Consider the following 14,807-nt stretch of genomic DNA (forward strand, 5'->3'; position numbering starts at 1 on the left):
TTCTGCCTGGAAGACACCCCCCAGGGCCCCATCTGTTATGAGTGTATGTGTGTATGTAAGTGCTTGTGTGAAATAGTGCGCTCTGATAACCCAGGGTTTACTCAGCAAAGCAGTGGGACGTAATGCATTTTTAAAGAATAGTGCTCAAATATCACAACAAAACTAAAAGTTCATACAGGAGTAATATAAAGACTATTTATAAGTGATGAATATCAAAAGAATTTAGGGTTTCCTTCTCTCTTTTGAACAGTGCTAGCACAGCATTATCAGACATTTCCAAAGAATTACTGAGCACAGAACAAAATCACTATCAACCGTCAGAACAGAAGAGATCAGAGATCAAATCAGCTTAGAATCAGATCTAGATTTTTATTGATCTCTATCATTGGAGCAACAGCAACACGAAGAGGAATCAGCTGCAAGAGATAAACAAACAGAATGTAATTAAATCAAAATGTTGAATTAACTATTGAATAAGTTCAGTATCTTTTATCTATTGCTTTTTTCTGTACCTCTGTGTCTCCTCCTGTCTCTCCTCTGTGTCTGTCTCTCTGGCTCTTCTCTCTTCTTGGTCCAACTAAGTCATAGCCAGAGGCGATGCAGGCAATGATACTCCCCTAGTGCTTTGTCTAGGGAACCCACACACACGCACGCACACACAGATTTTTAACATGAATATTTCTGCCTATCCAGTCTAGTCCTTTTACCATCGCTTTACGTTCTACATTTCCTGATTGGAAAAAGAAGTTGACAGTGATAGACATGTACACCAGATGATTTATATGTTCACAGTTAGAATCAAGTCATACTCTTTGTTAAATTGTGCATAGGTTTCCAAGAAAACATCATGCATCTACTCTGCATTTGTACAGTGGACTAACGGGCAGACCTGTTTCCTACAGTAGGATCATGTTAATATATTGTTATGAAGATTAGATTCATATGGACAGATTGAGAGGCGGTGTGATGGCTCCATCTTCCCAAAACCCAAAAGAAGTTAATCATGGAAATGGTTTAGTTTTGATCAGTATGAGGGTGTGAACATTCAGTATACATTCACTGGTATGTAAACAAAACGTTTATGTTTCTGAAAAATTTCTAAAATATAGAAATATCTCAGCTGGGTGCAGCCGTTAAGCTACGTGTCTCTGCTCACAGGCTGCATGTTGTCTTCTCTGTCTCTGGCTCAGTCCCTCTGACCAAACCCATCACATACAGTAAACTTTCCTGTTGTCCCTCTCTGATGTCCGCCTGGTCTGTATTTAACACTTGTTTCACTTGTGAAAATTCCACCACCATGGTGTAAATGATACCTGAGGAACTGCCAAACTATATTTGAAAATGCAATACTGTCATTGAATTCATCTGTAATCAACTCTTTTTATGACAACAACAGATGCAACTTTTGAAACATTTTTGTTTGAAATGTTGCAATAGTTTGCTTTAATATTTTGCATGTGAGGATTTACACAGTGAAAATATTGATGAACATATCAGTAACACAAACCATTAGAAAAGCAGTGTAATTCATTTTGCCCACCAAGACTTAACTCAGTTCATCACAGGCTAAACTGAAGATATTTGTACTTACATGTTTGATTATTGTGTGAAAGCAACAAGAAATGGATGACTGATTAATTTGTCATAATACTTATCACGTGTCATTACTTCACATACTTTATAATTAGTGTAGTCATTTGAAAGCCAGCAATTAGCCAATCTGCATCGCTTAGTGTGTATCATGCTTGTTTGATTATATATTCGTTGTGGAATTTATCCATGCTTATCTATTGGAAACCCTCAACGTGAATTGGCTCTAATCCCTGTAAGTATACCTCATGATTTCTTTGTTGCTTTTTATGGTCACAATTTTAATTACAGGGTTTTGGTGTCCTTTTATCGTCTAAAAGCTGCCGTTGATGCTTTTCCACCCTGACAAGAAGAAAATGCAGAATCCTTCATCCGAGTTGTTTGAATGTCTCTAAAGCAGCTAGCTGTTCATCTCATGTGTCCGTTGTCTCTTTTTCTGTCTACATGCATGTGTTCACCACCCACTGTGCTCTCAACTGTTCTGTTAGTCACCAAATACTTTAGGCTGGCTTCTCTTCTGCTCCAGTTATTGCTCAGAGTGTGGCTGCCTCTGGAGCCTTGTGGGAGACATGAGGTAATGATGCAGAGGTGTGTATGTGTGTGTGTGTCCCTTTTTATTCGCAAACACACACTCTCAGTTCCTCCTATTTTCTGTCCTTGTTCCTTGCTTGCACCAGTATATGGCTGGGTTAATGAGTTTATGGGCTGTAAATACTGCACATCGACAGCCCCACATGCCCATGGGAGGTAACTGTGTGAACTTCAAGGACTTCAATATCCAAAAATCTTGTCTGTAAACTTTACACAGCACGCTCGTGTTTACCAACCTGACTAGTCTAATCTGTCTTCCACCAACAGCCACAGGTTGGCAGATTGGACTCTTAAATTATACAAACATTCCTCCAGGAATAATCTCATTGGTTAAAGTCACCTTCAGTTTTGGTGTGTAAGTTCAGATATACAGTAAATCAGCTCAGAGAGCCAGTCTCTTGTTCTCCAATATTTCACTGAATGACTCCATGCACTTGTCTTGTCACAGCCGTCTCTTGCTCTGGAGGCTTTTTCATGTTCACATGTCTAGACGGAGCCATCAGATATCGCATGAAGAGCATATGGGGACTCTGATTCATTGCCGAGTTTTCTTTTTTTTTTTCCCTTTTTGAATAATCTGACAGATCTGATTTTTCAGATACGGTGGCTGCTCATGTTTGTGACAGTCCGTCATTAACATATAGTCCTGCTGGATGAGTGATGTGTGTGTGTATGTGTATGCGTGTAGTCCTTTCTCTGCCATTCATAATAGATTCATAAGTAGCTTAGATCTTGTCAGCTTCAAGCCTTTATGTCAGTCAGTGTGTGTGTGTGTGTGTGTGTGTATGTGTGTGTGTGTGTGTGTGCGCGCCCATGAATGCATTCATAGAAATTGATTCTGCTGAATAAAAATGACTGAAGTCTCCTTTCACACAAGAAACAATTCTTATTTCTCTTCTCCATCGTCTGCTGTGTTATAATAAAAGAGCTTTGCTGCAAACTGAGGTACTGATTGAAACACGTCGCACCAGCAATGACAGAACGATTGCTTTCTAATAGTAAAATCCACCGAGGTTCCGGAGAAAGTGATTTGTAATAAACTGTTGTCCCCAGTGTGTCTATACTGTGCTGAAAACAGCACATAAACCTTGCAGACAAATTGTTGCACAGACATGCTGTATTTAGCATCATTTGTCAAATGAGTTCATGATAATGCTGGTCTTTAACCTCATTAACCCCATCGCTATCTGTCCTCCTCCTCTTTTCTAGTGTATGAAATTTATTTTTCTATCAGCTCTCTGATTTCTGTTATCTGTAATCACCAGAAACTCTGAAAGCTTTAGCTGCACACTCTTCCTGTTTTGTATAGTAAAGCAGTCCATCAGATTTCTTTCCAAATCTGTTTGGGAGACTCTCTGGGGACCGGCGGGGGTTATGTAACCAATGAGGCTGTCCGAGCTAGCACTATCTCTAGCTAGCTAATCTGCTAGCATGTTTAATCTAATCTGCAGCCAACTTTGACTGAGTGAGCTCTTATTGCAATCTTAACTCATAACCCAGTGAGTTTTTATTAAAAAAAAATGTTTAAGTTACGTTTCAGTGGGAATTAAATATGGAAAATGATGTTAGTTGTCTTCACATTACAGCAGCATTGAACTGTTTCCTTTTTCTTGTGTGATGTTTCTCCATTTACATTCTGAGCAGAGTTAGTGGAAGACTTGCTGGTTGACAGATCCACTTGTTAGACAATTTGACAGGAAAACTCTGATAATGAAATTGGAGAGTAACTTATACTGAAGGGATGATTAAATGTCAAAATATGATAAACTACTTTTATTTTTATATGAATATTGATGAAGGCTAAAATGTCATGTCAGAGGGAGCACTCCCATAATGTTTTTCTGTTTGAAATGTTTTGCTTTGATTACATTCAAATCAAAACTGAATAAAGGTCAAAGAATAAAAAAAACAGGAAAAATTGATTAACATGCTTTACCACATTTTCTGGCTCACTACAGAGTGTTTCACCACTTTATCAGGGACAGTTGTGTTGTATGCTTCATCTTTTATCTTTATCTTACAACACAAGTAGATATGTTTAGCTAGTCAGGCTGTTGGTCATGTGACCCTTGGTTTGCAGGAAATGAAAGTCTCCCAAACCCAACCTGGTGACTCAGAATTATAGTTGAATCTGCCTTATTTGTGGGTAGAGTAAAGGAATTAGTGCTGAAACAATTTGTTGATTAATTGACTAATTGATATGCCAATTATTAAGCAAAAATCACAAACAATCACTGGCTCCAGCGTCTCAAATGTGAGAATTTGTTTCTTTTCCTTTTTAAAATTATTATCAATTGAATATTTGATATCTGGATTTTGTACTATTGGACAGCATTATGATGGGCATGTTAGACTATTTCCTGACATTCCTTCAACTAAACCATCACTTGATTCATTACAAGAGAATAAAAATTCATAATGGAAATAATCAGTTGTTTCAGTGAATGTATGAATGTATCTAAATGAATGTGGCGAGGATTTAAAAAATGCTACATCTAAAACCTCTGGGGGCATGAAATGAGGTTAAACTATTCAACCGCTTCTGGTCGATCGTGCGAGCCAGACAATGTTGTAGATTCAAAAGCACCACTGCGGGTTAAAGTCAACCAGCAGCCGCTTTCTGCTTTTAATATTTGATACATATTCAGCTATTTTTGCCAGCGGTGAAGCAAATAGAAGCAGACAGTCCCCCAAAAAAGTCAAGCCCTACACTATTCAATTCAATAATCCTGCATGTTTTCTGAACAGTTAGCTCGCTCAGCAGTGCAGAACCTTTTCACACAGGGTGAAATCGACGTGTGTGTGTGTGTGTGTGTGTGTGTGTGTGTGTGTGTGTGCATGGGTGCTGTCCAAGGGAGCTGAATTGGTGTAAGCGTAGGTAGGAGAAAGACAGATGCATGTGTGTGTGTACATGCCTGCACTTCTTTGTATATCTGCATAAAACACACTTCTGCAGAGAGTGCATGTACACACACACACATCTTTTTCTTTGTTTCTTGACAGATGTATAGATGGAGAGATATGGAGTGACAAGATTGAATCAGCTCAGTTTTGTCTTCAGGAAGCCGTGTAAACTAAAGGATTTTTTTTCTGTCTCCTCCTTTCCTCTGAGTTCCCCTCATCGTTGGCCCTCTTTCTGGATCTTTCCCTCATTTCTGCCTTTCTTCCTCCTTTTCTTTCCTCTTATCTATCATCCCATCTTCTCCCTGTCCTGCTATTTTCTCCCTACCCCTTCTTTTTTGTCTCATCTATTTTTTTTCCTCCCATCTCTACTTGTCCCTGGTCTTTATCACCTCCTCCTCCTCCCTCTGCTCCTCTTTCCAGTCTTACCTTTATATTCTCTGCTGCTCCTCTCTTTGTCCTCTGTGCACTCTCCCTCCCTCTCTCGACTCACCTCTCTTCCGCCGAGAGTGAGGGGTGAGCTAAAATGATCAGGGTGTTGTGGTTAAAGAGCAGCAACAGCAGCATAAGGTGTAAATGGTTTATGTCTCGAACACTTTTACAGCTGACTGCTCTTTTATGAGCACAAAGTCTTCAGAACGTTTCCAGATGTCTCCTTTTTTTTCTGTCTTCTGTGGTGTTCCAGCTTTAGTTTATAGATAAAAAATGAATTGGATTTACATTTTTAAACATATAATGATGTGAAATTGGGTTATTTTCATCCTGACAACTTCACAAATGTACATAAATGAAATACCAAACTCTGAACATGAGTATAAAAAAATCTTCCCTGAGCTTGAAATCTGTGATGTGATCTGTTCTGTCTGTCTAAAAATGTTTTAACATTCAGACAGAGCAAATATATAAAAAATATACAGTTGGAAGGAGAAAGCACAAAAGCATGGAGAAAAATATAATAATGTAATACTGATCATATTGCTTTTTTTAATCAAAATTGCACACGGTCGGCTTTAAAAGTCTCCCATATGAATCTGACAACAATAGGTACAGGATTCTCGCACCGGCAGCATCAGCAGACTTTATTCTGGGAGTTCTGTGAAAAAGCAAGTGGAACTCAGAGATATGAAATGTAATTTCCGTATTTAATCATCGAGATTTTAGTCCTTGACTGAGTGCGAGTGGATTTGTGTGCAAGTGTGTTTATGTAACTAAATGAGGACAGGAAAGTCTGGTTTATTTTTTAAGTCCTTTCTCCAACCTGTCAACTACTTGTTTTCATGGGGGCGTTATGTCAGAAGAGTAACTGGCTGTTTATGTGATATGATATTTGTGTGTTATGATGCTAACGGATGAGGCGGCAGAGGCCAGATCTGGTCACTGACACACTGACAACCCCCCTGTCATTTTCACCAGCACTCACACAAACACAAGCACTGTGCTAACACTTTCACACAAAATATAGGTGAAGATGGAACTGGCGAACATCTCGTAATTAAATTGTACAAACAGCTTCTGTAAAAACACATAAAACTCTGACATAAAACAATGAAACATGTCCATAACTCTGTTTTGACCTGTATTTTTAACATTTCCCTTAAATCAATGAAACGTCAGCTGTCATTTTCAGTGCTTGAAGGAGCAGCGCTTTTGAATTATATTGAAGTAAGCGAGCAAATGTTTGTGTGTGTGTTTTTGTGATTTGGGTGAACTGACCAGCTTTCACATTATGCTGCTACATGAAAATTAAACGTTCAGATCAGTCGTGCTGTGTGACGCTTCATGATTGATGTGCATCTTTTACACTAAAAGCTCTTATCTATGACAGATTGGTTGTTAACTGTGGACTGAATACCCTCTGAAGGTTGACATTTTAACAACCACTATCAACCAACCAAAAATGTAGAAAAAATGTAGTTTGTATTTTCACATCACACACTTGAACATTTGTGAAAAGGCAAACTGAAAGCTATTCCAAACGTGTCTAGAAGCCACAGTATTACAAGAGGAAATTAAACAACTGTTGCATGTTTGATTGACTTTAAAGTATACAGAACCGGCTCAACTTAATGAACATTTTCACCATAAGCCTCAGTCTGTTTTGACAGGTTCAACTGTTGCTGCCAAACCAGGCAGAAATACAACAAAGTTGAAATTGATTTTGTTGAACTTGGGTCAAACAAGGTCTCTCTCTCTCTCTGTCTCTCTCTCTCTCTGTCTCTCTCTCTCTCTCTCTCTGTCTCTCTGACACACGCAGACACACACGACAAAGAATGTAAAGCCGATACCTGTTAAGTCATGTGTGACCAATTACAGTTAAAACATCTGCTCTGACCTCATTAGACCCATTGTCTTTATTGTTTACTGTAAAACACACACGCAAATGACAAAGCACTGAACAGGACGCTTCAAATGATGAGTTTCCATCATAGAGTCTCAGAGTGAGTCTGCTCTCTATATCTGCCTGTGATAATGTAGATTATTAGAAATACAGACATTGACTCGGACAGAATGATCCCTGGCAGTGTTTTGTTTAGTAGCGATTCTGTGAGTGATAAAAACTGTGACTTGAATATTGAGCAATGACATTAAGGATTCCTTTTTTTTTCATCTGAAATCAAAGCCAATGCTTAATTACATTACTGAGTATTGTGTCCGAATCATAGGAGGATATATACTGTACTTTTGAAGCATTTTTTGTTCATTCATACAGTGTATTATCTATCAGTCTTCCAATCTTCTCTATTATGAATTTACATCAAAACTATTATGTAGCATAATGAATGCAGTTAAGGTGAGTTTACTGTGAGTTTCCCCTGAATGTGTCTGGAGGAAACGACTGAATGTTAAGAGCGGATGAATGAACACATCTGCTCATACGAAGACGAGGAACCGTTTGCGGGCTGCACATAAACACATAGAGCTTTTCAGTATGTACACAGGTAACTTGTACTTGTGAATAATATTTTACACACCCATGCACAACACTGCATGTCATTAAATGTGAAGGGATTACATATATGTACTCTAAAAATAAATAAAAGCACACGCATGAATTCAGTAAACGTAGATGGTGTGATATGCAGTCATGAATAAATTCACACACACTGCATGTCCTCTTAAAGATTTTAAAGCAGCAGCTGCGACATTTAGCAAAACATTTTGAATGAATTTCTTCTGAGCAATACAAAAAGAAAACGTCAGCTTTGCTTTTCTTTTTATGCTGTTTTGATTAGGAGTTTTTTTTTGTGTGTGTGGCATGCTGGGCTGAAAATTTAGCTCGTCCTGATGCTGTTTATTCTTTTACATTATTCATGTGAAAGCACAGCCTTGTTAAAACACATGCACACACACCCACACACACACGACATCAATAAGATTAAAGAGGATTCAAACTGTGCGTTCCTAAAAAAAAAAATCACAAATACATATTCACACACAAAGATCATCAACAAACACAATATAAGACATGCACGCACACATAGAAACACACACATGCATAGTGGGCTAGGATGACCTGAGGCCAACCAGTCATGTTTGACCTGCAGTTTGACCATCTGCCCTTGTTCGAGCTGAACTCGTTTAACAGACTGCATTCTGTTTGTAAACAGCACTGCCACTGTAAACAGCAAAAAAAATGTGTCTAAATGTATTTTACAAGCACATAAAGGGCTTATGTGGTAATATGGTAATTGCTAGACTCTCTCAGTCTAGCATTTTACATCGAGAGATTAATCTGCTTTATTGCTTTTTGTCACAAAACAGTAAGGGGCTGCTGTACTTCTAGAGCAAACACGGCTAAGCTTTCAGAATTTCTGGTGACAGCGAGTGGTGGAAGAAGTGAAACCAGCTTTTAGGGATTTTGTAAATTTCAGATCAGTAGTCCTTGAACACTTCTGTCTCTTCATTTACCCACCAATGTCTCCATACACAGGTGCCCTGAACCAGCGTAACTGGGGTAAGAAGTACCCGTCCTGTAACAGCGCCAGGCAGTCTCCCGTGGACATCGACGAGACGTTCACGCAGGTCAGGCTGCAGTACCAAAACCTACAGCTAGAGGGCTGGGACAAACTGACGGCAGAGTCCACCACCATCCACAACAACGGGAAGACAGGTATGTCGATGCTTTCCCGCTCTCCTTCCTGTACCTTCGCTGCACAGACTGGTTTTCTGAATTTTAAGAAATAACTCGATATGAATTCCAAGTATGAAATGTCTTCTTATTTGACCATGAGCATAACCTTTCTACAAAGTAAACCAAAGATGTTTACCCGTCTAAACAAACTGTTATCTTTTGTCAAGACCATTTCAAGCTGCTGTCTTATATTCAAGTCTATGGTTGGCTTATTTGGTAATGAGATCTGAAATCTAAGCAGTGCAAAGCGGGAACTGGAAGTATGGAAAGTAGGTTGTAATTCTGTGTGTGTCTGTGATAGAATTTTCAAATTTTTGATATATTTCATTAAAAACAAATGAAGCCATGTTAGTAATGTCATCCTGCAGGAAATCACACTCCATGCTGTTTTACTTACATTGAAACATGAGCGACTTGTAGGATTTTTCTTTTTCTTTTCAACTCCATATAAGAGCATATTCAATCATCATCATCCAGAGGAGGAAGATATTCCGTAGATTCAATCTATGAACATGATTTTGACATCATTCTGCTGCTGTAAAACACAACATCTTAATCCTTGGATGTGGAAAGAAGCTTAACTTTCAAGATGTAGAGAAAAAAAAAAAGATTCACAACATGGAAGTTAATGGAGGAGAGAAGCAGTGAGGATTTAAGGGGGAAGAAGTCAGACAAACAAAGAAAAGAAAAGAAAGACCAAGTAATTGAGAGAGAGAGAAGCAAGCAGAGGGACAGCACTACAGAGAGATCATGTGGAGAGAGACGGGAGATCGATGTCGGGATGCAGAGATGAAACTGAGCAACAGAAAAGAGGCAACAAAAGAGCAAGAGGAAAAAATGTATATAGAGACAAGTAGCAATAGAGAAAAATGAGGAGGATGTGAAGAGACAGTGAGAGGAAAGGCAGAGTGAGGAGTGATGTCTGGCCTGATAACAAATGAAAGCTGTCTAAGCTATCATCACCATCTTTTCAATACGGCCAAGGCTGTGTGTGCGTGTCCTCTATACGTTAATGGTCCTAGAATTAATGTCCTTTTCTTCTCTGTGAAGTCACGAGAGGAAATTGCATATTAGAACAAGCAAGATATTATGTGAGAAATATACGGACTGTGCAGTCTCACTAAACTGAATGTCATATCCTGTTGTGAGTTATTATCCTTCAAGGCAAACCGAGCATTTGAATGTTGGACATACATAGAAAACTGCTCATTTGTGCTTCCAAGAGGTAAATATAAAGGGTTAAAGAGGACTTGAGGGGAGTTTTATTGTCGCTTTGTTTATGAGAAGCACATTAAAACTGCCACATAACAACGAAAGAACAAGTTGTCACTATTTTCCAAAACGTGGAACTATTCCTTTAATGGAACAGTGATTCTCCAAGTTAACACATTAGGTGAAGTAATATTACCTAATGAGAAACAAACATGACTGATAACTTGTGTTATCTTGAAACACCCTCTAGGGGCCATTAGACTAAAGGAACGCACACACTTCCAGCTACTTTGGACCCAGAGGAACTCATCTCAGAAACTTTAAGTCCCTGTTGTGCAGTCTCATTTGCATTTCCACCGCATTTTAGGAACCAGGTAGATCATGCAAATTAGACCCATGAGGAATTAAAAAATTACAGCCGTGCTTGAAACACAACATTCACACAAGGAAAAACGACACAGTTTTGTCCTGTTCTTTGTATTTTTACTGTTGCGTGAGTTGGATGTAAAGAATGAATGACAAGGAGAAATGCAGAGGAGGAAAATGAAACTAAGAGCTTCTGTCTCCACTGTAAATCATTTATTGAGCGTTTGATGGTTATTTGTTTGTGCTTTAGTACATAACCGCCATGAGACAATCAGAAAATAACGTTTTATTTCTCTCATGTTTGTTCTCTCTGCCGCCACTCCGTCTTTAGTCAGCTCGCTCGCTCTCTCTCTCTTTTTCTCTCTTCTTTTTTAGAGTGAGTTGGGAAGCCAAGAACAAAGTCTAACTTTACTTTTAATGCTATCAAACGAGGAGAAATGTCCTCCCCTCATCCTAAACTGATCCTAAATCAATACTAGAATACTTCAGCGGTGCACAAGTTGAAGCAGCTGTGCTGTGTGTGTTTCACCAATCAGCAGTGGTCATCCCTGCAAATCCCCTGCAGTCGAAACACGGCTTTAATTTTAGTCTTTAGCACATATACATTATTTTTCATGGGTGTTCCTGGCATTTTGTCGATTATTTCAATCAATACAGGTGACAATATATCATTTTGCAAATCAACTCTTCATTTGCATTTAATGGACCCTCCCTTATTTGATCTGTAATCTTTCTAAACAAGAGGATTTACGTTTATGCTGAAGTGCTGTGTGTGTGTTTTAGTGGCCATCAATGTGGATGGAGAGTTCTTTGTGAGTGGAGGAGGCCTGAGCTCCAGGTTTCGTGTTGGTAGAATCACTTTCCACTGGGGGCGTTGCAATGCAACTTCAGACGGGTCTGAACACAGCCTGAACGGGATGAAATACCCTCTTGAGGTAAAAAAAACAAATCAAAACATCGGTCTATCCATAGATATATTTACCACAATTACATTTGTCATGAACTTTGCATTCAGCTAACCTACCTGTTTGTTGCTCTCGTTCAGATGCAGATCTACTGTCATGATCCAGATGACTTCCAAAGTCTTGATGAAGCCATCAGGCAGGGAGGGAGGATCGCTGTGTTGGCTGTGCTCTTCGAGGTAGGTCGACCTGTTGATTTGTGCTTCAATATTAGGGATCAGTCTGTTCCTCCTCAAACAAAGACTGAAATGAAATCCACTATTGAAGCTTATGTTCTTGTCTGCAGGTCAGCCTGGAAGACAATGAGAACTTCATTCCTGTTATAGAGGCCGTCAACACTGTCAGCAGGTTTGGTAAGTTAACTCTACCTCTATCCTCCTCTAGCAAGGTGCAGACAGAGACATAATAAGGCTTTCAACTGGAGGGCTTGTGTTTAAAATACCCTGTTTGGGTAAAGATAACTCTAGAGCAACACACTGAACCTGCTAGCTCCAGGGATGCTAACATCTGACCTTCTATGAGTACTGTTTCTGTTTATTAAAAGGTTGCAGGAAGAAAACAAATTGATGTAAATTTGTTTTCATCAGGCAAAATCATTAAAATTCAATCAGTGAAAGGAGCAGAATAATGATTGCCTGGACGAAAGAAAAGCTAAATATAAATAATTGTTTCCAACTATGAGCACAACAAAGCATTTCTGTAATCAAGTAAACAAAGCAACAGGAAATTCAATAAATTCTAAAAATGAACACTACATTAGTCTGAGACCATGTCATCCTATCTCTTGGTGTACAAAATTCCACACAACTAGTAGCTCAATTTCCAAAAATAAATAGTGGATTTAATAAAATGTTTGCTAACAGGAGTGGGTGAGGTCAGTATTCAGTTTCATCATGCAAGAGAGAGATCATACAGAAATACTGGAAACATTATTGCACAAAAAAATGATGCTTTTCTCTCCTAAATGATAGAATTATACATCTCTGATTGGCTTCCAGTGAAACTCATATTTGCATATCACATACTGAACATACAGTCTGACATTTCTGTAATGCTTGATTCACAGCTTGGGACAAAACATTTGTTTTTTGTGACACTGATTTTTTTTGTTGTTTTTTTTTTCACCAGGTAAGAGCGGGTCGATGGAAGCTTTCACCCTGCGGTCCCTGCTGCCCAATAACACAGATAAATACTACATCTACAACGGCTCACTGACTGCCCCTCCCTGCTCAGAGATGGTAGAATGGGTCGTCTTTAAGCACACTGTAGCCATATCGGAAACACAGGTCAGTAGGTATATCACACATACATATATATACAAGTGAAGACACACACACATTTCTTTCTGACACACATCTATGTAAATAATGCTTTAGCTGGAATGTTTTTCATTCACTGTCCTGCTGAGAGTCAAAAATGATTTTTATTTACTTTAGATCTTTATCTGAATTTACCTTTTAAGCTTTTTACAGCACACTGCATTACATCAAAGAGCTATGAGGAAAAAGCTTCCTTTAAAATCAGTTGAAGCAGCTCTAACAACTAAATTGCTGTAGCATCATTTCTGATGGAAGCCTGCAAGCTTTATGATGCAACTTTTGAACTGCGAATATTCGACACATGGCAGTCTTTTGAAATAATGAATAAAGAGAGGTTCATATTGTTAGTTTTTTTTTGCTGTATTGGCTCTTGTAAAAGTCATAAAATATTTAGGCTTTAGGTTCAATTTGAAAACAAACATCTACAAAGTGTACACTGCTGTTGCCTGTGGTTGTTGTGGCTAGTTTCAGGTCAGCTGTCTTTGACATCTATGCACAAAATAAAAACAAACCGTCCCATTGAAATGATGCAATGTGACATCTTTAGTCCAATTTTAAAGTAACAGAATAGTTTTTTTGCAGTGGCATGATGAAAAGGCCTGTCATGCAGAGTTTGAATAGCGCTCATAGCAACAAGGTGACACTGTAACATTACTGCAGTTTGATTCCAGCCTGCTGCTGAAGACGTTTAAGGACCGTTGAGGAACAGCGACTTTGTAATAATCATTAATTATGTAGCAGAATAATGGAGTGAATGAGGTCACTACAATGCTTGTGTGTATAGTGTACAGTACGTACATATATATGTGTGTGTGTGTGTGTGTGTTTGCATGAATGAAACGGAGGTGGCAAGGCATGACATTTTAGCTCACCACATTTTACTTCACCAAAAATAGAGCAGTGCTGTCTCTCTGTCTTTGCCTGGCACCAGCACAAACCTCTTAAGCACACAAACACACACACACACACACACTTACAGTTTGGGGTTTATTTTGGCAGCTGAATATAAACAGGAAAGATGCAACAGTCATTTCTTTCCTTGGTTTCAGATGTCACTTTATTTCTGTTCAACCTCTCTCTCTCTCTGTGTCTGTATGGGTGTCTCTCGGTGTCCACCAGATTGAGGTGTTTTGTGAGGTGATGACCATGGAGCAGGCTGGATATGTGATGTTGACCGATTACCTGCAGAACAACTTCAGGGAGCAGCAGCAGCAGTTCATGGGTCAGGTGTTTGCCTCGTACACCGGAGTGGAGGACGTGCTCACGCCCAGTACGTCATCACCCACCCAAACATAATGTTCACTAATTGTTTGTTTCACTTTTATTTCTATTTTTACACACATGTTAAGTCAGTTTGATTCATTTCAGTCAGGGAAACATGCTGTACACAAAGATAGAAATCTGCTGTTCACAGTCATATCATTGTTACAACAATATAATCTTATATTATTAGATATAATATCTGTTGTAATAATATATCAATAGTATGCCCTTTTATGGAGCCCACTTAACCTCAGTGGAATGTAAGCATGAAGAAAAAAATCAATTCTAATGTGATTTTCTAAAAAGAAGAACATGAACCCAAAATCATAAGCAGGAGAAATAACACCGTAATAAACATCATAAGCAGAACAAATGAAATTGAAACCAATTTCTCTAATTGTTCTACGAATTAACTCATTTACATTCTCTGAACAATGTTGCTGCTTTTACATGTTTCCCACTGTTGCTCCC

General features: G+C 38.7%; 1 protein-coding gene across 2 annotated transcripts in view; it reads left to right on the top strand.

Moving 5' to 3' along the window:
- The window catches only part of ptprz1b (protein tyrosine phosphatase receptor type Z1b), a 57,138-nt gene that overhangs the window by 26,929 nt on the left and 15,402 nt on the right, over window positions 1–14,807 (top strand). For both annotated transcript variants that reach the window (XM_042403620.1, XM_042403621.1), the window contains exons 3-8: window positions 9,014–9,193; window positions 11,576–11,727; window positions 11,838–11,933; window positions 12,041–12,107; window positions 12,883–13,040; window positions 14,193–14,343. In XM_042403620.1, the coding sequence (XP_042259554.1) occupies window positions 9,014–9,193; window positions 11,576–11,727; window positions 11,838–11,933; window positions 12,041–12,107; window positions 12,883–13,040; window positions 14,193–14,343 (804 nt within the window). The remainder of the gene's footprint in view (window positions 1–9,013; window positions 9,194–11,575; window positions 11,728–11,837; window positions 11,934–12,040; window positions 12,108–12,882; window positions 13,041–14,192; window positions 14,344–14,807) is intronic.

The sequence above is a fragment of the Thunnus maccoyii genome, chromosome 23 (genome assembly GCF_910596095.1).
Source record: "Thunnus maccoyii chromosome 23, fThuMac1.1, whole genome shotgun sequence".
NCBI classification, from domain to species: domain Eukaryota; kingdom Metazoa; phylum Chordata; class Actinopteri; order Scombriformes; family Scombridae; genus Thunnus; species Thunnus maccoyii.